At 43.9% G+C, this 25,410-nt stretch overlaps 1 protein-coding gene across 1 annotated transcript in view; it reads left to right on the top strand.

Moving 5' to 3' along the window:
• LOC140116883 (uncharacterized) overlaps positions 1-9,457 on the top strand; it is a 38,067-nt gene extending 28,610 nt beyond the window's left edge. The window contains exon 15 of the mRNA XM_072133317.1: positions 7,439-9,457. Coding sequence (XP_071989418.1) covers positions 7,439-8,451 — 1,013 coding nt within the window. The 3' untranslated portion in view covers positions 8,452-9,457. The remainder of the gene's footprint in view (positions 1-7,438) is intronic.
• Positions 9,458-25,410: the final 15,953 nt, after the last annotated feature.

Here is a 25,410-nt window from a genome sequence, read left to right as displayed (position 1 = left end):
GAAAAGTTGCCGGTGGTAGCGAATGCATCGCCGCAGGGACAGTAACGCCTCGTGCCAGCCCACTCCTGACCGGCCGCGTCCTCCGCTCGGCCTGCCGCGACCCCCCCCCCCTTCATGCCACTGCCGCGAAGGTGGCGGAGAGGACTAAATAGTCGCAATGCTAGTAATAAGCTAGCATTTGCGATTATTTCAGGGCCTTTGATAAATATAAGGGTGCTGATAAATATGCCCCAAAGACTTGATAACAAAGGAGAAGCTAGAGTAAGGGAAAACTACACACTTGGGCCTCATTCACACTACACGTATGGGAAGGTATATTGATACAGTCCCCATAAATGACTATTGCGACCCCCGTGGTGGTACTGTGCACATGTAAAAGATAGAGCCTGCATGTACGGACGTCTGTACGGCCAACAATCAAAAGCCTATGATATAAAGAATAAATTTACTAGAAGAAAGTCCTAGTCCCACCCTTGGTCAACCCCGTCAGGAGACTAGACACCCGCTCACAAGGAACAGATAGAAATGGCACTCTGCTACTGCAGCTGAAAAAAAATACCCCAAAGGTCATCCTTAACCAATTTTTTTCTCTAATGGAAGCCAAGTTAACCTCCACACCCAAGAAGGAAAGATCATTGGAAGCCCCTCTGACTTCTCGGCTGAAAGGGATAGAGGTCTAGCAATGGAATCATTTCTAGGACACACACCAGAGTCCTTCTTCTTTTTACCCTGTCTTTGAGGGCGTTACAGGTTGGAAGATTTAAGATTGTATCAAATGGCGAAGTGGGAACCCCCATAGTAGGCACAGTCATGGCAGAATTTTTATGTGAAAACTGCATTGACCGTCAGTGAAAAAGCCAACAAGTACCCGTTCTATGGGAGCCCAACGTAGGTGGTCGAGGTGGTGGTGGTATTGGGGGGTTGAAGAAAGGATCTTTGGGCCATAGTTTTTTTGGAATACCATCTGACGTGTCAAGCAGAACACAATCGTAAGGAGAGGAAACAAATGGAGTAACCAGCAAGTGATTGTTATCATTCACATTCTAAGTAAGATGAAGAACACCAATAATACAACCGTAAAGAAACTAGAGATGTTCTCCAGTACAGCGGCATCTAATGTCAGCTAGATAATTCCTCCAGCATCAAGCTGAAGCCATTGCTATCCTTCAGCTTAACATCTATGGATCTTCTCGCACCTTCTTCCACCGTGTTTTATCTATTTTCTAAGGCTGCCAGGCACGGCTTTATGGTTAGAAAACCGTTTCTAAGGTTTGACAACTCCTTTTTTTATTGAATTTGAAACCAACTTTATGGAAATGTATTAAAACATCAACTCGGACTTCCGGTTCCGGCGCTGATGGAGAAAGACGCGTGCTAGAGAGCTCCGTCTGACCCCCGCCGCTTCTCGCTCCAGATCACTGCCAAAAGTAGACCGGTGGCCCAAATAATTGGAGTCACCAACAGTATAGAGGTGCCACACTTATATGGAGCGGTACCTGCTACGAAGCGGCCAAAAATCGTGTCCGTCTCCCCGCCCGAAGACCGGCGGTGCGTACTCTCCTTGCCCGAGAATGCCGTCACTGGAGTATCATAAGAACAGTGCTGCAGAGGAGTCCCAAATGACACGACCTGCAATCCACCGCTCAGAGACTGTAACATCCAAGGTGGGTGACGTGGATTACCAATTGCTAGCTAGAGAGGTGGCCAGATGTCTAGCCCCGGACCTGGTCAGCACGTTAACGGCGGCCATACAGGTCACACTTACGGAAATCAAAGGGAAAGTGCAGAACCACGAGGAGCGTATAGCAACGCTCGAAGAGTGCACGGAGGCGGGAAAAGAATCGATTGCAACCATGATGACTACGCAGCAGCATATTGAACAGCTAACTGCTACCCTGGCTGACCGGATTGAGGACTTAGAAAATAGGTCACGACGTAGTAACCTACGGCTGGTAGGGCTCCCGGAACATGTACAGGGAGGCTCCCTGCGCAAAATATTTGAGGAGGACTTACCTCGTGCTCTCGGTGTGGGACCCAGGAAGCTGGTGGAAAGAGCACATCGGATAGGCCCCCCGGGAGTGAATGGTGGTGAGGGGACAACAGCAGAGGTAGCGCAGCGGCCAAGACAAGTGATCGCGAAATATCTGAACTATGCAGATAAAGAGGAGATATTGCGCGCTTACTGAAACTTGCGGGCCCCACTCTTTATAAGAGGACAGAAAGTGCTTCTTTTTGCTGATTTCTCAGTTGCGGTAATGAAGAAACGCAAATTATTCAGCCCATTATGTTCTTCTTTGGCGGCAAAAAAACGCTCGATTTCAACTGGCATACCCAGCGTTGCTGAGAATTAAAACACAAGATGGCATCCAACACGAATTTAATGACCCGTCAGAAGCTGAATCTTTTGTGACGCAACTTCCAGCTGAAAGCCTGCAACTGCATGAGCGGCGGCCCAGGAGCACCGTAATGGAGGAAAAAAGGAACAGCCAGCAGCGGGTTTTCCGGGGTCACCAGACTACAGGAGACCGAGACGCTCGGGTGAGATCAGGAGAAAGGTCGTATGGATCCCGGAATAGCCGTGATAGAAGTGACTTTTAAACATGCTAAATTTTCCTCCTGCTAAGGCATTGTCTATTATAGTGAGGTAGATTACAATAGTGGGGCCTCTATGTATGGGAGGGAGGGAGATTGATAGCTGGAAGGGGGGGGGGAAGGACCAGGAACCCACAGAATGCTTGGAGGACTAAGGCTGGGATGCTAGACTAAAGGGATAACGAGGATTACGGGGAGCAACAGGAGGGGACGAGATTTTGACGCTTAGACATTGTTATCCGAACAAAAGGCGGGGGGGGAGTAATCTTACGTGACATCAGAAAAAAAGGGAGTCACTAGCTTGTATGCATATTTGTTGTTCTATTTTTCTCTTTTCTCTCTTTTTTTCACCTGTTTAGTGATAGAGAGCGAGATAAATTAGTAGTATCCCCCAAACAGCGGGGAAAGTTATTAGGGACCTAATCTTCGTATTGGTGCTCTAACAAGCGAGCAAATAGCAGGGGGGTAAGGGATTTTGGAGGGAGAAAGGGAGGGTCGAGGGAAGGGGGGTTTTTATTGTTTTGTTTCATTGTATTGATATTACAGTTTTTTCTAGTGGTGCAAACCTAACTTAAGAGGTCCCCTTGGGCTGCTTCTTTATACTGTCGGATACCATACCACACGTTGCCTGCTCAGTTTTTGTGGACACGAATCATGCGTGTCGTATCATGGAATGTAAAAGGGCTGCGCGCCCCACAAAAACGAATGATGATACTACGTCATCTAAAGAAATTGAAGGTAGATATAGCGTTACTACAGGAGACGCATTTGACTGAAGAAGACTTTCCCAGAATGTGTAAACTCTGGGTTGGGGCGGTGTACGGTTCTGCAGCCAAAGAGAGAAAGGCGGGAGTGATGATATTAGTTAACAAAACCTTGGCTAGTCAGGTTCAACAAGTGGACCGAGACACAGAAGGGAGGTTGATCAAAATTAAACTGTTGTTGCCGACTGGTGCCTTAAGCATCTATAATGTGTATGGCCCCAATTCAGAGCAAAAGGCCTTCTTTGACACACTCAGCACAAGGATCCTGTCAGACAGCGAGTCTTGGAAGTTAGTGGGAGGAGATTTCAATGATGTGATGAGGACGGAGGAAGATAGGAAACGACCAGGTCACCAACAGGTTCGCCCTGACAATAGGGAAACCCCACTATCCCAGTTTAAACAGATGACCGGATTGGTGGATGCGTGGCGCCTACGCCATCCGCAAGATAGAGAGTTCACGCACTATTCCCATCCGCATAATACATGGTCGAGACTGGACTATGTGTTACTGTCCAACCCATTAGTCTCAAGACTGACAGACGCGCAGATTGAAAATATGGTCATTTCAGACCACTCTCCTGTACAGACGGACTTGGCAGACGTGAGCCCTAAGGGTACTGATATCCTGTGGAGATTCCCTTCCTTTTTAACAAAGGATGAGAACTTTTTGAACTTACTACAGGGATGGTGGCAGGAATACTTGGGAAGTAATAGTGAACACGCTACGGACTCACCATTGTTTTGGGAAACGGGAAAAGTAGTAATGAGAGGACGTATAGACACATACTATCATGGCCTTAAAAAAGCGACGCACAGACAATACCAACAAGCGAGTGGGGAGGTTAGGAGGGCGTACACTGAATTTTTATCCCAACCTACACTAGATAACAAAGAGCGGTGGATGCGAACACAGAGAGAGTACTTAGAATGGGCGGAAAGGAAGGAAGCATTTGTACGATCACAATTGGAAGCAGAACTACATAGGTACGGGGACAAGTCGGGTAAGCTACTAGCTAATCTGGCAAAGGGAAGGAGGACACCGATCCATACTCTCAGAATGAGGGACAAGAAGGGGGAAGTAAGGACTGACCCGGCTGGGATCAACGCATTGTTGGGGGAATTCTATGAATCTTTGTATTCAGGCCCTATAAATAGTGGGGAAGTGGGGAAATCCTTTCTCGATAGACTAACACTCCCGACGTTGTCAATGGATCAACTACAGACATTAAATGCCCCCATCACGGCAGACGAGATACAAAACATCATTAAAAATCTCCCAAACAACAAAGCACCAGGGCCGGATGGCTACTCTGGGGAATTTTATAAGGCAATGCGCACCCAGCTGGCGCCAATTCTGGCTCCCTTATTTACAAAATTTACAAAGGGGACCCCATTATCCACTCACATGAATACTGCCTATGTGAAATTGATACCCAAGGAAGGGAAAGACCAGGAAGACCCTGCATCCTATCGTCCAATTTCTCTAATCAATCTGGATTTGAAAATTCTGTCTAAATTGTATGCAAATCGACTGACGCCCATTATGCCCACGCTTATATCACCGCTGCAAGTAGGTTTTACAATGGGACGTTCAGCAGTAACAAATTTGCGCAGAGTACTGCTGGCATTAGATGTCACTTCACATGGTCCTGTGGGCAATAAGGCGCCTGCCCTGGTCACTATTGATGCAGAAAAAGCATTTGACAACGTATGCTGGGAGTGGCTAGGGCAGGTGCTAGACAACATGGGGTTTACGGGCCCATTCAGAGAGTATTTGACAGTACTGTATCGGGGAGCGTGGGCGAGGGTGAACACCCCTGGGTTTATTTCTAAGCCTTTCGCGCTACTGAAGGGAACACGCCAGGGCTGCCCGCTCTCGCCTTTGCTATTCAACCTTGCATTGGAGCCACTGGCGAGAGCACTGGCAACCTTTCCAGTGTTCGAGGGTATAAAAGTAGGGAACTCATCGCTCCGTGTGGCCCTCTTCGCGGATGACATAGTGTTGTTTTTAGAGGATCCGATGACCCATCTACCGAGAGTGATGCAATTATTTGATGAGTTCGGAACCTTCTCAGGGTTCAAGGTCAACTTAACAAAGAGTGAAATCCTCTTTTTAGGGAAACAGAGACCCCCCATGAGCTCCCTGGGAGCGTCCGTTTGTGGTATCCCAATAGCTGCGGCGTGGGTACGATATCTGGGAATTAAAGTGGGCAGAACGCCGGACTCCCTATATGCACTGAACTATCCGCCTCTTTTCGCCAAAATAGCGAGGGAACTGAAGCAATGGCATAATCTACCTCTATCGCTCTTAGGTAGGAACCAGTTAGTTAAAATGATGAGTCTCTCTAAATTGTTGTACCCCATGCAAACTATCCCCTTATTAATCAAACACAAAGACGTTATGTCTCTGCACAAGACAGTCACACATTTTTTATGGAGGGGAAAACGCCCACGTATAGGCATACGCAAATTGATGGTCTCTAAGGACAAGGGGGGGATGGGGTTACCAGATATACGCGTCTATAATCTGGCATGCCTGCTGCGACATATTATAGACTGGATGAAGGATACCAGCTATTACTCAGGCACGGTGTTAGAGGCAGAGTATTGCCAGCCATGGGATTTGAAAACGCTCCTTCATGTACAAATAGGGAAGCAACCGGTGACAATTAAGCGATCAGCAATGTTCAGGGACACCATCGCGGCCTGGAAGGCTATACGAAAGAGCCTCCACTTGCCATGGCTCATATCTAAGCATCTCCCTTTGTGGAACCACCCAGGCTTTTCCCAAGGCCGACAGAGTAGGTTATTTGTGGAATGGAGGGACAAAGGAATACATACTGTGAGTGACCTTCTACACCAGCAAGAACATAGGTGGTTGACCAGGGAGGAACTGATAAGAAAATATGATCTAAGGGGACCCCAATTTTTCCAATATGCACAGATCAAACATTTTTGTATGGATGTGGTTAGGAATATGGAACTAGAGGCGAGCCAAAACCAGTTTGACAATATGTTGTTGTTGCCCATTCGTACGGGAGGGATCTCGATTCTATACAAGGCACTGAGACGGAAGTTAGAAAAGGAAGATCTGACGTTTACAGGTTGGGCGACACAATTGGGGGGTGAGGAGACAGCGGAAAAGATCCTTAAGGGCTGGCAAGTCCTAAGTAACGCAGTAGTAAATCAGGTATGGAGAGACACGCACTTTAGAGTAATGCACAGAGCAATATACGCCTTTAATTTCCCACCATCCCAGAACAATCCCCAAAGATTGACGGCTTGCCCAAAATGCCAGACCACAGGTACAGACCTATTTCATGGCCTATGGCTATGTGAGAAATCACAGGCGTACTGGGAGCAATTGAGAGAGATAAGTGAAGGTTTATGGCACCGGGCAATACCCCTAGACCCAATGACTTATCTGTTTCACTATGACGCACAACAAGAGGATGAAACCATACAGAACTTCTGTTGGCTGCCAAAACTGTTTCATGTACTGTGCTTGGTAGCAAAGAGATCACTACTACAACAATGGCTGGAACCAGGGGTTCCGACAACAAATAAGGTGATTGAGCAGATGAAAAAACTCTTTTATACTGAAAAACTGGAAGCAGAACGCCATAAGTCCAAGTTGGCGGGCAAACTTTTTAAGAAATGGAGGTTGTTTGTGGTAAAATACTTCACTACCCAGGAAAGAATAGAACTAATGAAGCCCTTTACTCTTACTCAATGGTATCTGACAGAGCAGCTCAGGGGCACCCTACATAGGTGGGGATTACCCTGAAAGAGATTAAAATAGGGAGTTCACTTTATGCTGTATAAGTAAAAATGCACTTTGACACGCACCCATTGTTGGATATGTAAAATGTATACAAATATGTAAGCTAAATGGCCTGTGAGCCAGTCATTTGTTTGTATGTTTACTCAAAACCTAAAATTATTAAAATTATTTAAAAAAAACATCAACTCAAATGCATGATCCTAGTAGTTTCCTTTCCATTGATCCACTACTTTTACTTTTGTTTGGAACGCGTAAAACGAAAACTTTCCCATTTAGATTTCTTGATTATATTTTTTAGGAAACAAAAGTGCAAGAGGTTCCCATGGACGTCCCCCCTCATCTCCTTGTGGTGAAGTAGAAGATAATCAGTCACATCTTTCCACAGAGGAGGGAAATCATGGAGATACGAGGCAGTTTTCATGTCCAACATCTGAGCAGCCTTTCTACTGTACTGAATGTGGGGAAAGTTTTAGATTTAGATCAAGGTATTTGAAGCATCGGAGATCTCACACCGGGGAGAAGCCAATTGTATGTAATGAATGTGGAAAATCTTTTAGCGAGAAAGCATACCTTGTTCAACACCAGAGAATTCACACAGGGGAGATGCCATTTTCATGTGCAGAATGTGGGAAATGTTTTAAACAAAAAGCCCATGTTTATGCCCATCAGAGTACTCACACAGGGGAGAAGCCATATTCATGTTCTGAATGTGGGAAATGTTTTCGAGACAAATCGAGTCTGGTGCGACATCAGAGAAGTCACACAGGAGAGAAGCCTTATTCATGCACTGAATGTGGGAAATGTTTTGTCGACAAATCGGGTCTTGATAGACATATGAGAACTCACACAGGGCAGAGGCCATTTCCATGCACTGAATGTGGCAAATGTTTTAATCAGAAATCAATTCTTGTAAGCCATCGGAGAACTCACACAGGGGAGAAGCCATTTTCATGTAATGAATGTGGGAAATGTTTTACTGAAAAAGCAATCCTTGTGCAACACCAGAGAACTCACACAGGTGAAAAGCCATTTTCGTGTACTGAATGTGGGAAATGTTTTAGAGTGAAAAGAGTCCTGATTGAACATCAGAGAACTCACACAGGAGAGAAACCATTTCCATGTACTGAATGTGAAAAATGTTTTAGCGAGAAATCAAGTCTTGTTAAACATCAAAGAACTCACACCGGAGCAAAACCATTTTCATGTACTGAATGTGAGAAGTCTTTTAAGGAAAAGTCAAGTCTTGTAAAACATCAGAAAACTCATGCAGAGGAAAAGGCATCTAATGTACTGAATGTGGGAATGTTATAGATATGGGTTCAGCTATATGAAATGTCGGAGAACTTGGATGTGAGAGAGTGTTTTTGCGAGAAAGCGGTCCTTGTGGTCACCATAGTGGAGAAGTCATTTTTCGTGTTAATGTTCGTGGAAAATGTTTTACCCATAAATCAAATCTTGTCAAACATAAGAAAATTCACACAGAAGAGAAGTCATTATACGGTCTTCCTGAGGGTGATTTCTGAAAAGGACTGCAGCTAAAGCTCAATTTAATGGGTAAATTCATCCTTGTTTCCATTTACATTTTTTTAGAAGTCTCTAGATTGGACAGGAGCTCCATTCTCATTAGATATTTCTCCTAAAAGGAACTGGTAACTAAATACTGAAAATTGTTTCCCTCATATCCCATTAAAATCAACTTTGTTTTCCTACTTGGCATTAGAGGGGGCGTGTCCTTCTCTGCCAGCCCCTCCCATCTACTCTTCCCCATGCCATATGCCTTTTATCAACATTCAGCGCTTCATGTCGTGTGACCATTGTGAAATCATCTAAGGTCCTTTACCCAGTAACGTTAACATCTACCTCATGTATGTATCTGATCACATGAAATCACAGCATGCCTCCTTGGACTTCTATTCCTCCCTTCCTCTTCTCGGGAACATGCTGTGTTTTCATGTGATCAGATACATACATGTTATTGGGTAGAGACCATTAGATGACATCACTCTGGTAACATTGCATGAAGTGTTCGATGTAACAGAACTCTCTCTAAAGGTGCCAGCAAGGCACTGTTTAAATATTTGACACCCGTGATGAAGTAAATAGAGCTGTATATGTCAGTAATTGAATATTGGACCCTAAAGAGAACCTGCCAGGCATATTAACCCCCAAAACTAAATATATTTTCATAAACTGCCATTAGAAAGAATTGCCGCTATCACTTCATTTTCCCTCTACGTGGCTGTAAACTTAAACAATTAAGTACTAAAGTTGTATGCAAATGAACTGAGAGAGCTCCAATAAATCTTTATCATATTCAGCTGTCCAGCTTATTCATTAGTGATGGGGCACTCCTGGTGCTGGCTCCTCTATGTGCTTTCTGATTCTGGTGACCGTGCCCATGCCTATGTGTGAGAGATACAACTGCTCCAGGATGCAGCCATGTGTATAGAAGAACATGTCAGGTACTTGTGTAGCTGATGTCTGTGTCTTTCACATGTGTATAGCAGAACATGTCAGGTACTTGTGTAGCTGATGTCTGTGTCTCTCACATGTGTATAGCAGAATATGTCAGGTACTTGTGTAGCTGATGTCTGTGTTTCACACATGTGTATAGCAGAGCATGTCAGGTACTTGTGTAGCTGATGTCTGTGTCTCTCACATGTGTATAGGAGAACATGTCAGGTACTTGTGTAGCTGATGTCTGTGTCTCACACATGTGTATAGCAGAGCATATCAGGTACTTGTGTAGCTGATGTCTGTCTCTCACATGTGTATAGCAGAACATGTCAGGTGCTTGTGTAGCTGATGTCTGTGTTTCACACATGTGTATAGCAGAACATGTAAGGTACTTGTGTAGCTGATGTCTGTGTCTTACACGTGTGTATATGAGAACGTGTCAGGTACTTGTGTAGCTGATGTCTGTGTCTCTCACATGTGTATAGCAGAAAATGTCAGGTACTTGTGTAGCTGATGTCTGTGTCTCATGCATGTGGATAGCAGAACTCAGAATGTCAGCAGATAAAGCACAGACACTAGCAATGCTTTTTCCAAAATTCCCAAAATGCAACTTTGATTTGTACACAAAATACTCATGTTAAAACATTTATCTAACTCATCCATTACATTTTCCCATAACGACCTTACCTTTGGACAATGACACAAAATATGAATGTCATCTGCTTTTACAAGGCCGCACCTACTACAACTACTGCTGGAGTCTGAAGTGATAGGTGACTTTGATTAAAAAAAATTGCCCTTATCCCTAAATGGTTCCTTTCCAAGATCACTGGGGCCGAGCTTCCACATACTTTTTTATGACTTTTTTTTTTTTTCATGGGATGATTTAATTGGCAGGTTTCCTTTATGGGAGGGACAAACTGTAGATTCTCAGTAATGAGAAACCACTGTCCTCACTGCCGTCAAGAAGTTGCAGAGAAGATCATTCTTGAGAGCCGCAGGAATTGTGAAAAGGAATCCTGATGCAGGAGATGGTTCAATCAGGAAGCGCATCAGAGAAGATTAGATATCAAAGAGAGATTTCCAGAAGTGCAGGAGTGTCTAGAGTGTTCCACCCAATGTGTATCATCGAGGCAAATGCCTCCTCACATCACCAGAAAGTCTGACACGGATGGATAGTCTCTACAGAAGAGCTGGGGGTAGTGGTAGAAGTGGGACAGAAATTCGTTATTCTTTTGGGAGAAGCACACAACCGGGAACTTGTGTGTAAGAGTAAAAGCCTTATACCAGTCCTTCTTAGATAAAGGCTTGTCAAGACCCGATTCCCAGGTTGTCACAAAGAAAAGCGGAGGAGAAGGAGATCAGATGTATATTCGTGACTGAGAGCAAGCAAACTAGGGATTCTTAGCTCAGGTCATAGGATTCCAAAGGTGTTTCAGAGCAGCTGAGACCTATCACTCACAGACTCGAGAAAAGATTAAAGCGGTAGGTAAGCAAACCTGGGCACTCTGGTTTCCAGGCAGGAGCTCTGCAATGACACTAGGCAGTGCACAACATTGTGATCTCAGTCAAGAGATCAGTCAGGCGGCTACCATGGGACTTCAGCCAAATAAGAGTCAACCCCACAGCTAGAAGGAAGTAAGGTTGTCAAACAGAGGAGTAAGGGGTCCAGTCAGCTTGAGAGTACATCACTGGTCAACTGCTGATGGAAGTTTCAAGAAAGGTACTAAATTGTTGTATAGTTATGAGGCAACCTAAGGGCCTGCCTAGGGATGGTTTCCACAAGGAATATACTTACTGTTTAAGACAGTGGGGCACATTTACTTACCCGTCCTGAATGATCCCCGAAAGTGCATTCCCCGAATCTGCCGCGATTCACTAAGATCATGTGCCAAATATCCTGCTTGTGTCGCTTCCCCACTCAGGTCCCCGGAGTTCACCTTCTTCTTCCTGGTGTATGTAAGTGCATTGTCTTGCACTTGCACAAATGTTAAATCCGCGCTAAGTCCAAATCAGTCGGATCCTCCGATGGCCCGCCCCCCGATTTCTGTCGCATGGAAGCCAGAGCAAAATCCGGCAAATCCCCTGCTAAATCCCTGTTACAGCGGCGCAAATCCCGAAAATGATGGCAAGTCTGACGGAAATGCGATTCACGGACCCTTAGTAAGTAAGCCCCAGTAAGTCTTATACACCTTGGAGACCTTCAGAAATCTGGAAGACCGTGCTACCTGATGATTTGGGGCAACATAGTAACAATATCAACCATATACCCAACAATATAAGCACACAAAATTCCTGATGGCCGTTTCCAGCTGAAGGAGGGGGCAACAGGGACCACTGAGAAGATGTACAGGAATTGGGGAAAATTTGAGCTTTTAAAAGCATTTATTCTACCAAACCCAAAAACACAGCTGTAGTTGGTAAAGACCTGAAGAGTCCGCCATAAGATTGATCGATAGTTCAATAGATACAGGTCAATCCGTCGGGAAAAAGACACCCCCCCCAGTTAATTGATAGTTTTATTGCCAATTGGATGTTGAAAGTTTGAACAAAATGTTTGACCGTGTTAGAACTATATTATGAGCTTCACGTCTTGTATAGTATACAAAAGTTGCCAATTGTAACATCTGTGACCGTTCAGACTTCAGCGTCATCCTCAGTCGGTAAAGTACAGCTAAGGAGTGTGATTTTTAAAATTAGTCTGAACACTGCCTTCCCCTTTTCCTGGCTGTCATAATTGATTTCCACCACACAGGACTGTCTCCTGTGGATTTTTCTCTGGGTTGCAAACAGTTAAGCTAGGTATAATGAACAGAACCTTCCTCCACTCACATTTCTCAGCTGCTGGTCTGCCTTGTCTGGATGTCCAAGAACTTGTTCAGTCATCTTCTTGAATGGAACTCCAACCTCTCACAAAAGGTCATTTCTTTTTTGTCATTTGATGTTTGGATTGTGACCTACAAAATGTCAGCTGCTCCAAGAGAAAGTTAAAAACTAGAATTGCTGAACATCTTACTGACATATAAAAAAAAAAAAAAAAATCAAATGCTTCGGGTGCAGTCAAACATTTTCTAGAATGTCTCAACGCAAAAATGAATGATCTCCATTTTCATGGTGTAAAAAGAAGTAACTGACAGCTGAGAGGAAGAGATTTGAGACATTATGAAAAGAGAAGCCTATTGGATTCTAACCTTGGATTCAAGATATCCTACAGGACTAAATTTTAAAAATGAACTTTCCTATTTTATAAAAAAACCAAGGATTTGTGACTATTGTCTATGTGCAGGTGCGTAAGTAAATACATTTTTGATAGGTTCCTGAATGTCCGAGATTCCTCCCGTTTCCCCGTGGTAGAATTTCTGCTCTAACCATGTGTATTCCGTGCATCAATTGTGATGTCAGACGGGTGTGTTTTTGTATTTGTGTTTTTGTATATATTGCTATGTAAAGTTTTAGTGTGGTACGAGCGATGATTGAGAACAATCTTTTTGAAAATCTATAGGATAAGTCCCCACACGCCTCATTTTTAATTGAAATAAAATAAATCTTTTACTTGAAATGTGTGCCCTAACAGTTTCCTTTTCCAATTTGGGCATGAATGCTACTTTTTTCAGATTTTTCTGGATGATACCACGCTGGGCCATGAAAGAAACATGATCTGGAAGGTGTTAATCTGCATGACCACATACTGGTAGTGGTTTATTAGCTCCATTTCTACGGGCTCTCTTTAAAGGTTTTTCATTCTATTGATTTTTATTATTTTATAAAACTCTGTTCTGCTATTATTATTATTATTATTATTATTATTATTTTATAAACTAATGTGCCACTAGGGGACATAATAGGGTGTCTGAGCAGTCAGAATACCTGCCCTTTAACAGGTTGGCAGATATACAGATATGACCTACTACTTACGTATAGCTCCAGGCAGATGGACTGCAGTGATGATGTCATATTATGTCACCTCAGGCCTAAGAGGTGATAAAACCTGAGGATAAAATAAGGCGGCGGCGGACATGATATCAGAGAGCGGGAGGTGCACTCATTACAAATGTAGAAGAGAGGTAAGTATAGAACATCTTCCAAAGGATAGGGACTAACAACCTGACTGGCGGGATCCAACTGCAGGGACCTCCACTGATCTAAACAATGTGGGTCTATCCAATAGATGGAGACTGCTTCCTGCTACTCCATTTAGTACTATGGGATTGTTGGAAATAGTCAAGCACAACACTTGGGTTTTGCTGGCATGATCTATCATGGTCCTCATGATAGTGCCAGAGATCGTTGGGCAATGTACTTGGATATTTGTGGCACCCTAGTGATCCTCTACGAAAGTTAAACCCTCCACACAAATCACCTCTACCTACAAAATGCAGCAGGCAATAAGTCCCGCCTATATGACCTCAATCATGTGATCTCTAGTGACACATGACCAGTGAAATCGCACCTACTTCTGGTGGCTCCATTCTAACCTACCCTGGATTTAAGGATCGGATGTGTGACATCATCTCAACTCCTTATCATAAATGATGAGTGGGTTGGGTGAAATTCGGGTTCGTCTGAATACCGGGAAAAATGGGCTACGGAAAGTTAAAAATATAAAAAAAGTAAAAATCATAAAAAAATTGAATAATCAAAGAAATAATAGTAAAAAAAAAAGAGTAAAAAATGGTGTTAATATCCGAGCCATTAAAGGCGCTTTGGGTGTACAGACCCAATTATTTGCATAGAGGGTTAAAGAAGCAACGGAAAAAACACAAACCCGTCCTCTCACTGCAGTTAAAATACAGCTACTGGTGTATCTGACGAAATCAAATTAAAATTCAGGTAAGGAAGAATTTGACTATTTCAAGTGTAAATTCAGGTAATGTGTAATTTCACTCTCTAACAGGTGCTGGCACAGCCAAGTCGCGTTGGATACATGCATGGGTTATCTTGATAACCATGAGGATGTCCATGTTAGCTGTAGATGCCTAATCCCTTGTCGGTAAAGACACTAGTGGTGAGACTGAAGACGCAGGGCAGGAAACCACCTGCAAGGCATAGAGGGCAAGGCCACTTGTCCAATTTTCCCACCCAGAAATTGAAAGGGGAGGTCCCACCCAGGAGACTTGTGGACAGATAATCTTCCACCATGCAAATCAGCGTCTGCCTCCCGGTACTACGTGCTTGTATCAGGCAATGTTGGAGGTTTTGGAGAATTGAACATGGTGTTCCATGTTGTGGCCCTTCTCAGATGATGCTGTTGTTCATGTTGCGATGTTCCTCCACTGTTGCCACTGAGCTCTCAATTTCGAAAAAAATTTACTCTGGCAGCAGTGCCTGCACCAATTTGCTTTTCTACTGCCTCATTTTTGTCTCATGCCCTGCTAGTGGAATTAAGGAGGCTAGGCCACATTTATAGTGTGGAACCAGCATGGTGGCCACCCAGGAATCTGAACTGGGCAACTTGGGAGCTGTTTAGCAGTCACTGGAGTATATAGTGGCTTATGCTGGGTAAGCTGCCCAGAGACAAAGGCAAGAAAACTCCTAAGCAGCCCATCATATGAGCCATGTGTGGACGGACCTGACACCTGTTCTCCCTCTTATTATGCCTGTGCCACCATTAAATTCTCTCTTATGGCCAGAATTTTTTTTTTAAGTAGGCAAAATATGGGGACAGTAGCACTGACAATGTTGTCATCTGCACTGACTATATTGGTGGCATGTTATAAGCAGTGCAGCCCTGAACAAATGTCCCTAATGGCAGACCACTTTCACTCACCCAGGCTTTTTGGTGCTGGAATTCAACAATTTCCTGTTGCTGCTCACCTAATTGGTACATTAAGGAATGGGTGGAAAGTCCAAGTTCCTCTGCAGAGAAGAGAAGACTAGCAGCAGCATCATGTGAAAACTGAAAATGTGAACACACTCCAAGTGGCAGGTCTAGTTGATCAGAAACCTTTGCACAACCAGGAGCAGCACATGCGCAAAGCACAGGACGTGCTTCAACCTGGTTCGGCCCAAAGCTGCTACACGGTTCCGACTGTTGTCACACACCACGGTTGAGGTTGAGCGGCAGCAACCACTTATCAGTCTGTCCCTGCATCCCAGTCCACAGTTCCTGGGTTGTGTATGGTCCTTGGGATAGACAGATGAGTTTCAGCACAAGATGCTGCTGTTTCCCCACGGCTTTTCTAAAACTGGTGTTGCAGGCGCTGTATTACTGGATGAAGAAGAATAAGATGGCAACTGGATGCAAGGAGTGATGTTCGACAATCCTGGGTTGGGGAAGAATGTGAGCCAAAGCGCCTCCTGCCTCGGGACTAGCCTCCACTACATTAACCCTGTGGGCACTTATGAAGATGTATCAGCACTGCCCATGCTTACTCGCCCATGCGTGGGGTGCACCTGGGGACTAATGGTGGCTGGGAACTGGGACAGTGGGAGAGCCGCTGCACCATATCTTTAAAGTTGTCCATATCTGCCAGGCTGGAGCATTTAAAAGGCAACAAAAACATTGCCAAATTGTTTAAGGACCGAGATGGCCCAAACCTCCTCATTCTTTCTATTATTTGGGCGATTGAAAGCCGAATGGATGGTGTGGACAGGCTTGGTGATGATGGCGCTGCTGGTGGTGGTAGTGGTGGCAGATCCTCCTTTTGTGGGGAAACAGGTTGCCTGGTCACTCAGGAGGTGGTGGTACAGGCTGAGCCGCCCAAAGCAGCAGAGGGAGCCTCATATGTTCTGTCTTCTGCCATTCTGCAGACCCTTTTTTCTGGGTCCCCGGACGCGGGCAACAGCAGGCAACAACCGCTGAACCTTGCCACCCTTTTGCGTTTTCTGCTGGTGGTCTCTTCTTCTGAACAATCACAGCTCTCCTTCACCAATAGTGTCTAAGACCTCATCATCAACCCTCACTTCTAACATTCACCACTGAACCGTTACTGTAGCCCTCCTTTCCTGCCAGCACATTGCAGAAAACCATAGCAGTTTCAAAACACAACCAAAGTGCCACGTCTGAACGTGGCCTCAGCTACCACAAACCCTTATTCCAGAGAATTTGTAAACTTTTTACCATGTGGTATAGGGGGCATATTAACCTCTTGCCCTTACCCCTTGTACAGAGCTGTGTGAGGGCTTGTTTTCTGCGTTCCTAGTGACGGTATTTTATATTCCATACCGTGTACTAGGAAGTGGAAATAAAGTTCTAATTGTAGTAAAATTGACAAGAAACAGCATTTGTGCCATTTTCTTGTGGGCTTTCACTGGGTGCTACAAACGGCATCTCTAATATATTCTTTGGTTTGGAATGATCACAGGAATACCAAATGTATATAGGTTTTATTAGGTGTTAATATTTAAAAAAAATAAAACCTTTTGTACAAAAAAAAAAAATCTTCATTGTGCCATATCCTGACTCCAATACCTTTTCATACTTAGGAGTATGGAGGTGGCTAAGATTGAATTTTTTCCGGGACTAGCGGACGTATTCATTGCTACCATTTTGGACAGTACGACCTTTTAATCACTTTTTATTACATTTTTTATGTGTTGCAAGACGGCAAAAAAAGTTGCAATTCAAACATTTGGGCACATTTTTCCGTTACTGGGTAACCGACAGGAATAACTGCTTTTAGAATTTTATAGATTGGGAATTTTTGGACCTCTATGATATCTAATATGTTGTAATATGTGTTTTTTTAAACTTTTCTCCACTTTTAAAAAAAATGATTTATTGTTTTAAATGTCTTAGGGGCTTTAAGGACATTTTAATGAATTTTATTTTTTTCTGTGTTTTTTTTTTAACTTTTTTTATTTTTACAATACTAGCATATGAACTAATGATCATCTGATTACTTGTTCATACTAATGCACTGCAATAACCATTTATGCAGTTGCATTGGCTGACAGGCAGACTGCTTGGACAGACTCGGGGACCTTCATTAGCTTCCTAGTTGTCCGGCATCGCAATGGCACAGCGGGTTGCCATTGCGGGTAGCTCCCTCCCTCAGCAGATATGTAAATCCCACAGCATTGACCGAGGGATCTAGGGGGTTAACTTTTTCCAATCTGGACTGTTAGAGCAGGGGTCCAGCTGTCTTTCCCTGCACGCGAGACCTGTGCAAAATTTTGGTTGGGCTGACAGAAAAACCTGTCAGACTAGATCAGGGCCCCTTCGTGACCAACGTGGTAATACGTATGGGTGGTCACTAAAAAACCCACACAGAAGGAGGCGCCGCCTCAACACCCCCTTGGCTCAGCCATGAGGTTCAGTCGCAGATGAGCCGCACTTCCCGGGGCTACTCTTTATTCTTCATATATCCTCTTTTCATTGAAGGGGTGTTGAATTTGTTGCTTACTCATTTCTGATTAGTATTTTAGGTTTTAGTGCTGGGTGATGCCTGGACACTGTAGCGAGACCACTTTCCACCTGGGGGCGCGTATCCAGCTGGCTTGTATACGCTATGTATATTTCCCCTCCCACCAGTTAGGGTTTGATAGTTAAACCCGCTTTACCTATATCTTCTTAGTTTGCTTCCTTTACCTACTTCCTATCCCTGCTGCTCTCCCTGTGGTTTGTCTTCCCCTACAGCGTGTGGCCCCTTACTTTCTTTCCTTCTCCCTGACTTGTGTCTGTGGCATGAGTGTTTGTCCTTCTTGTTAACGCTTCCTGTGCGTTCTCCCTTTTTTTTCTTTTCATCCTTTGTGCTCTCTTTTCTTAACCGAGTCCATTGTCCACAACCCCCCCCCCCCCCTCTGTGGGCCTTCTGGTTCTGTAGCCCCAGGGATTGTTTGAAATCATGCCATTATGGCAGCTATTAAGCTGGGTTTCTTATATGCTAGGGGTCTAAATGTCCCTCAGAAGCGCTACCAAATCCTGGAATGGAATGCATAAACAAGGTAAAGGTTTTATTATTGCAAGAACATTCTTGCATTGAAAGAAAATTCAGCTAAATTGCCATCCCTACAACTCAATACTCTAGAAACAAGACACAAATCTTCTCAAACACCTGGGGACCTAGCAGAGTTGATTTTAGTCCAAGATAACATTAGGACCTTATTAGACCAGAAGTCCATGGCCAACCAATCCATAACCTGGTAGAAATTAGTGCGGAATTTGGTTCCTTTTATTCCTACCTGTACAATATCAAGGGACAGGAAGCTGATCGGGACCCTAACCTGTTGAGTGAGCGCTTACAGGCTTATATTGAAGAAACAGCGCTACCCTGCTAAGAGACAGAGGTTATAGAGGAGCTAGAGGCGGAATTTAGTGAGACAGAGATCTCCAAGGCTATCAAGAATTTCCCTTCTAGGAAAAGCCCAGGCCCTGACAGCTTCATTCCGGCCTTTTATAAGTCCTTCCGGAACATCCTGTCCCCCCTCATGATGAGGTTCTTCAATTCTATTTCCAAGATTCTGGCCGACTGCCTAGTTCCTCACCTCCCAAAGGTGATCCACACTGACTAAGTGGGCGTTGCAAGAGGCAGGGAGGCCAGGGACAACTTAAACAAAAAATTATTCCTCAAAGCACACACCCATAAACGTTCAATCCCTTCTTTCCTCCTGACGCAGAGAAAGCCTTCGATAGGGCTCACTGGGGTTTCATGTCGGCCACACTCTCACACATCTTCCTTAGTGCGGCTTTTAGATTGGCACTATCATCAGGCATCCAAGCAATGGGTCCGAATTGAGGCATATAGCTCTCCATTCCTAATACGCCTACTTCCTTGGGTGTCTTACCGATGAGTAGACCTGGAGCCACAACCTCTCTTTCTCTCACAAACTCTGAAGCTATGGGACTCCCATTCACCATAAAATCCTCTCCAGACCTTTCAGCCCCCGTACTCCCTTGTTTCAAAATCCAGATTTCCTGCCAGCTTATTCTAAATCCATTTTTCTAGGTCACTCGGCCCACGAGGATCTTCGTATGCAGGACCTTCTGGGCGAGGCTCTGTTACCATCTTTCAGAGACCTTGCCACGAGGCCCGAAACATCGCACATACTGTGGTTGGAACTCTCCCAGCTAAGATCTTACCTTGGATGTCTGGGTCCTGAGGCGGCACTCAATGCCCCGCTGACGCCCCTCGAGAGTCTCTCCCGCCAAAAGGCCCAGGAAATGCTACAGATCTTCAGCTGGGAAGAAATAATGGCGGATTTAAACGGCACATCAGTGAAGTTCCTCAAACTTTGGGTGTTGTGAAGGGACTCCCCAACCTTCAAAGATGTATTGGAGCACAGATAGACATTAGCTGTAGGAGAGGGGGGGAGCCTGCTTTCATCCTACTTCCCCTCCCCCTCCCTCGATAACTCTTGCACCTTTCCTTCCCTCTGCCCCTTCACTGTATTCCTCCTTGGGGTTTACATCCCTAATGCCCTCTGCACTGGATCTATAGGCTATCACTACTCCTGGGTAGGGACAATAACGTTAGGCTATCACACGAGTAATGTATCATACTTTATAGCACTTTTCTGGGGTCTGGATTCTTCGATGAATTCTCCACAACTGGAAGTTCTCCTATACTGCTTTCCGGATGACATTGGGTTCTCTATGCTGAGATATCAGCATATGTTGCATTGACAGCCTCAACTGGTGGATCTAGAAGAGCTGCATCAGTCTTATAGGCCTCTCTTATCTCTTTAACCCCTTAATGACCACCGTATCGGGATTCTACGGCGGTCATTATGGGTACTTCTTCTGATGCGACGCCTTTCTACGGCGGCGCGTCAGAAGAAGATTTCGGGACACCGGGTCTCGCTGGTGCCGGTGTCGGGCTGTGATATCACAGCCCAGACCCGGCACTAACACCCGGGATCGGAAAAACTCAGATCCCGGGTGTTTAACCCCTTACACGCCGCGGTCAAGCATGACCGCGGCGTGCAAGTGTGTCCCCCGTGGATCGGACCCCCCCCGGTGTGCTTACCCTCCTGCCTCAGCCCCGGGTTCCGACGAGTGACCCGAGGCTGTCGGCTCCTCTCTGTGCCGGGTTCCGCCTCCTGGCAGGACCCGGCTGTTTGTAACTGAGCATGCTCAGTTACTTACACTATACACTGCAATACAAGTGCATTGCAGTGTAAAGGCTTGAATAAGCGATCGGATGATTGCTTATTCAAGCCAAGAAGTGGAAAATGTAAAAAAGTTTAAAAAAAAAAAGGTTTAGTTATTTACACATAAAATGCAAATAAAGTATATAAAACACAAAAACACGTACATATTTGGTATCACCGCGTACGTATTAATCTGTACAATAAATCTAAATCAATATTGAACCCGCTCGGTGAACTACGTAAAAAAAAACTCCAAAAACTTCCCATAATATACAATTTTTCATCAAACACCATCGCAAAAAATGTTCTAAAAAGTGATCAAAAAAAGTTACATTCCCTAATATGATCCGACTGAAAAGAACAACTGTTTTCGCAAAAAATAAGCCCTCAACCAGATCTGACAACAGAAAAATACAGAAGTTATGGCCCTGAAAAGTTGTCAATAGTAAAAACAATGCGATTTTCTCCAATATCGGTTTTGCTCAGGAAAATTAAGCAAAAATAAGAAAAACTATATAAATGAGATATCACCGCAATCGTAGTGAACCAGAGAATAAAGATAAAATATTATTTTTACATTACGGTGAGCGGGGGGGGGGGGGAAATGCTAAAAATCCAAAATAAAAATTGATGATTTTGTTTGTGTCCCCCTTGAAATAGTTAATAAAATCTCAAGAATAAGCTTTAGACTCCCAAAATAAATTATCTATACATTGTATCTCATCCCATAAATAATAAGACCTGTTATGTTTGCATTACCAAAAAAAATAAAAATGTATAGGTCGTACAATGTGACAATACAAATCTGCTGTGGATGGCGCCTCCATTCATTCTATACTCGGCCGTGCGCCCGTACAGCAGTTTACCACCACATATGGGGTATCAGTAAACTCGGGAGGAATTGGGCATCAAGTGTTGCAGTGCGTTTCATCATTTAATTTATTCTGAAAATGTCAGTTTTGGCCTAAATGAATGTATTTCCAAAAAAATTCTATAGTTTCTAAATCGCAGGTCCATATTTTTTAACCCATGTGAAAGGGTTAATAGACTTAATAGAAGTTGTTTTACATATGTTGAGGGGTGAAGTTTCTATAGTGGGGTAATTTATGGGGTTTTACTATTATTTAGGCCTCTCAAAGTCACTTGGAAGCTGAGTTGTCCCTCAAAATGTGAGTTTTGGCAATTTTCATGAAAATAAGAAAAATCGCACCTAAAGTTCTGCGCCTCATAACATCCTAGAAAAATGACCGGAAGCATAAAATATCATCCCAACATAAAGCAGATATTCTGTAAATGTTAATTATCAAACTTTTTGGGTAGTTTTACATCTTGTCTGGAAACCAGAACATTTCAAACTTGGAAAATGAAGAATTTTTACAAACTTTTGCCAAATTTTCACTTTTTTTCAGAACTAAACGCAAAACTTATCACTTAAATTTTATAACTAACATGAAGTACAATGTGTCACGAGAAAACATTCTCAAAATCACCGGGATATGTTAAAGCGTCTGAAGTTATAACCAATTATCGTGAGACAGGGCAGATTTGAAAAATCTTGCCTGGTCACTGAGCTGAAAACTAGTGTCGGTGATGAGGGGTTAAGAAGGTACTTGTTGTGTATTACCTCCAAGAACTTTAAATCTGGTGAAATGGTTGTAGCTGGTGCAACTGAAGAAGAGTCACAACAGTAAAGTCTGGCCAAGGCATCAGCCTTTTCATCTCGGAACCCAGGTCACAAAATTTAATTGGTTAAAGAACAAACTCCACCAAGCCTGGCGGGATGACAAACAATTGACAGATTTTATGAAATCTAGGTTATGATGGTTTGTGTATATAGCCAGCCAGAACGCCCATGCCCCCTAGAATATAGCCAGCCAACCCATGCCCTCTAGTATATAGCCAGCCAACTGTGCTGAAAAACTCAGCTTATACTCCACTATATACTGTATATTTTTCTTTATTAACTGGGTCATTGGTGCAATTAATACAGAAAACTTTTTAATAAAAAGTCTGTATAAATAAGTGAATCCCACAAAAGTTAAACCTTTCTCACATTCTTGGGAATGAGTCCATGTGTAGACTTAGGGGAAAGGTAACATAGCCAAAGAACTGCATCTCTTCTTGATGAAGTTCACACTTTTCCAACTTAATGTTTAGTCGATGTGTTCATAGCTGCTGTAGTACAGCTCTCACATGAGCTTGATGTTTCTTTACTAAACTGGAAAAAGTAGGTATATCATCCAGGTAAATGACCAGAAATTGATCTAACAAATCCTTAAAAATATCATTACTAATAATAATAATCTTTATGTATATGGCTCCATCAAATTCAGCAGTGCATCATTGATGAAATGCTGGAAGGTTGCAGGAGCATTACAAAGTCCGAAACATATGACTAGATACTGAAACTATCCATTATGTGATCGAAAATCTGTTTTCCATTCTTCGCCAGGCTTTACACGCACCAGGTTAAAAGCTCCTAGAAGATCTAATTTGGTGGAAATCTTTGCATGGTGTCAAGCAACTCCAGAATTAAAGGCAGAGGGCAACAATTTTTAATTGTAACTTTATTCAACTCTCTGTAATCCACACAGGGTCTCAAGCTGCCATCTTTCTTTTTAACAAAAAATATTGGCGCACCTGTTGGTGATGTTGAAGGACAGATAAATCCTTCAGCCAATTTCTTAGCAATGTATTCTTTACAGACCTTTAGTTTAGAAGATGCTTCAAGGTTTCCAGTTATTTCACTATGATGTTGACCTAAAGAGGTCTGTGAGGAATGGACCTTAACTGGAAAAAGACACATTCTTAGTTTCTACGTTGATTGTGAGATTCTGGACCTGCAGCCACAGGAATCCCAAAATGATTGGAAAATGAGGAGTTGAAATGGGCAAAAAAAGGCAAAACCTCTTGGTCACCATGTTCCATAAATATCTCCTAAGGTTCAGTCTCTTCATCGACTGGGCCTGAGCTCAGGAGGGTCTCACAACAGTCTCCATCAGGATATGTGAAGAGCTTCCTGTGAGCAAAGACAATGCCCATAAAGTTTTCATTTGTTTGGGAGTTGACATTCACTGAGGACCATCTCAAAACTTAATGGGTATTAAGCAATGAGAACTCTAGTCTTTCGCTTTAATATTGGGTGCCACAGAGGAGATTGAACGGGTGGACTGCATTCACAAGTGATACAGGTTCAGAAGCAACAGACTCATCCACTGAAGATTCAGGATCTGTAATAACTGCTACTGACTTGCATTGACAACCTGGGTAATTAAAGAGAAAGTGTTCAGGTTTACCAAAGTAGAAGTATTGATTTTCCTGAAGTCTGCCTTCTCTTTTGTCGGCACTTTTCTGTCTTTGTACACCATCAATCTGCATGGGTTCAGTATCAGACTTCATTTTCAGAGACCTTAGAGGTAGAGGCTGAGGTAGTTTAGTAATGACTGCTGTTATGGAACCGGGCAGTAGCCCAAACTACTGCTTTATGGGTCAGTAACATACAAATGCACATTACTTTAGATCGGTTAGTGGGGAAAAGAGCAGGTTGTTTGCCAAAGTCGATCTTGCATTGATTAATAAAACCACGGTTCTTATCACGGTCACCACCAAACCTGAAAGTAGGAAGAGGCTGAATGGATGGAGTAGCTGGAGTCCTATTTGAAAGGTCCGGGATCTGCTGTGCATATTGAGCCATTCTGTTTAGTAAATCCGGCGTTACTTGTCCAGAATCTTGTACAGTGCGAGTCTGATTTTCAAATGCTGAATACTATGACTTTAAATTTTTCATTTCAGCATGAATGTGCTTGGTGTGATCGATTCACAAAGAACAAATGGCATAAATCATGAATCTTTCAAGTTCACCATCTTTTTTGTGGTTCACCTTTAACATTGATGTGCAACATCATGTTCTGACACTGGAACTGCAAACTATACTGAGACATCAGTGACTTTTGTCACTGGCACTCGCAGATTTAAAGAGCCTGCGCGTCGCTGATTGGCGCTGGCCACTTCTGGGTTTTCTATAAAAGCTGGCTTCTCCCAGCAACCCCCTACCGGATCTTAGCGCTCCAAGCCTATGAGACAACTTTCCCTGCATGTATTCTGTATTCCGATCTCCCGTTGTGACCCCGGACCTGACCCTGACTTTGCTCCTCCGCTGCCAGCCTTGACCTCCTGTTCCGTTCCTGACGTCGCATCATTGCCGTCTGCCTCGACCACGAGACTGCCCAGTGATTCTGCAATTCAACCTGCCACTAAGGGCAAGTCGCACCTGTGGGACGACCTGGTGGCATCACGCCTTAGCAAGACCATCCTGCTTTGCGACGGGCTCTGGTGTAGCCCAAGTGCCACTTAGATTCTGGTCCCAGGTGTCGGCTTGTGTCATCGTCCACGGTGGTCCAGGGAATTTACTAACCCAGAGCAAAGGCAGTCTTAGCCTTGGTTCAGCAGCAGATAGACAAGCCGGGGTAGCAGGAGAAGTCGCAGAAGTAGTCGCATGAGACTGACGTTGATGCTGAGTGGCAAGCAACTGTTGCAGCGTGACAGTGACTTGTTCTAGCTGTTCTCCTTGTGAGGCAATCTGCTGGGACTTCTGGACCACAATGGTGGTAAGATCAGCCAGTTTCGGATGCGGCACCTTGGCAGGGTCCATGGCCGTATCTACGGCTTTCTTGTACACTTTGTGTGTGGCAGGCTACACTGTGTGATCTCAGGCTTTCAAAAAAAAAATGTTTTTAGAAGATTTTTTCAAAATGAGAATCCCGAGCGTAGAGAAAAGTGTTT

The sequence above is a fragment of the Engystomops pustulosus genome, chromosome 2 (genome assembly GCF_040894005.1).
Source record: "Engystomops pustulosus chromosome 2, aEngPut4.maternal, whole genome shotgun sequence".
Classification (NCBI taxonomy): Eukaryota; Metazoa; Chordata; class Amphibia; order Anura; family Leptodactylidae; genus Engystomops; species Engystomops pustulosus.
The sequence above is the reverse complement of the archived record's forward strand: the minus strand, read 5'-3'. Positions and strand labels throughout refer to the sequence as shown.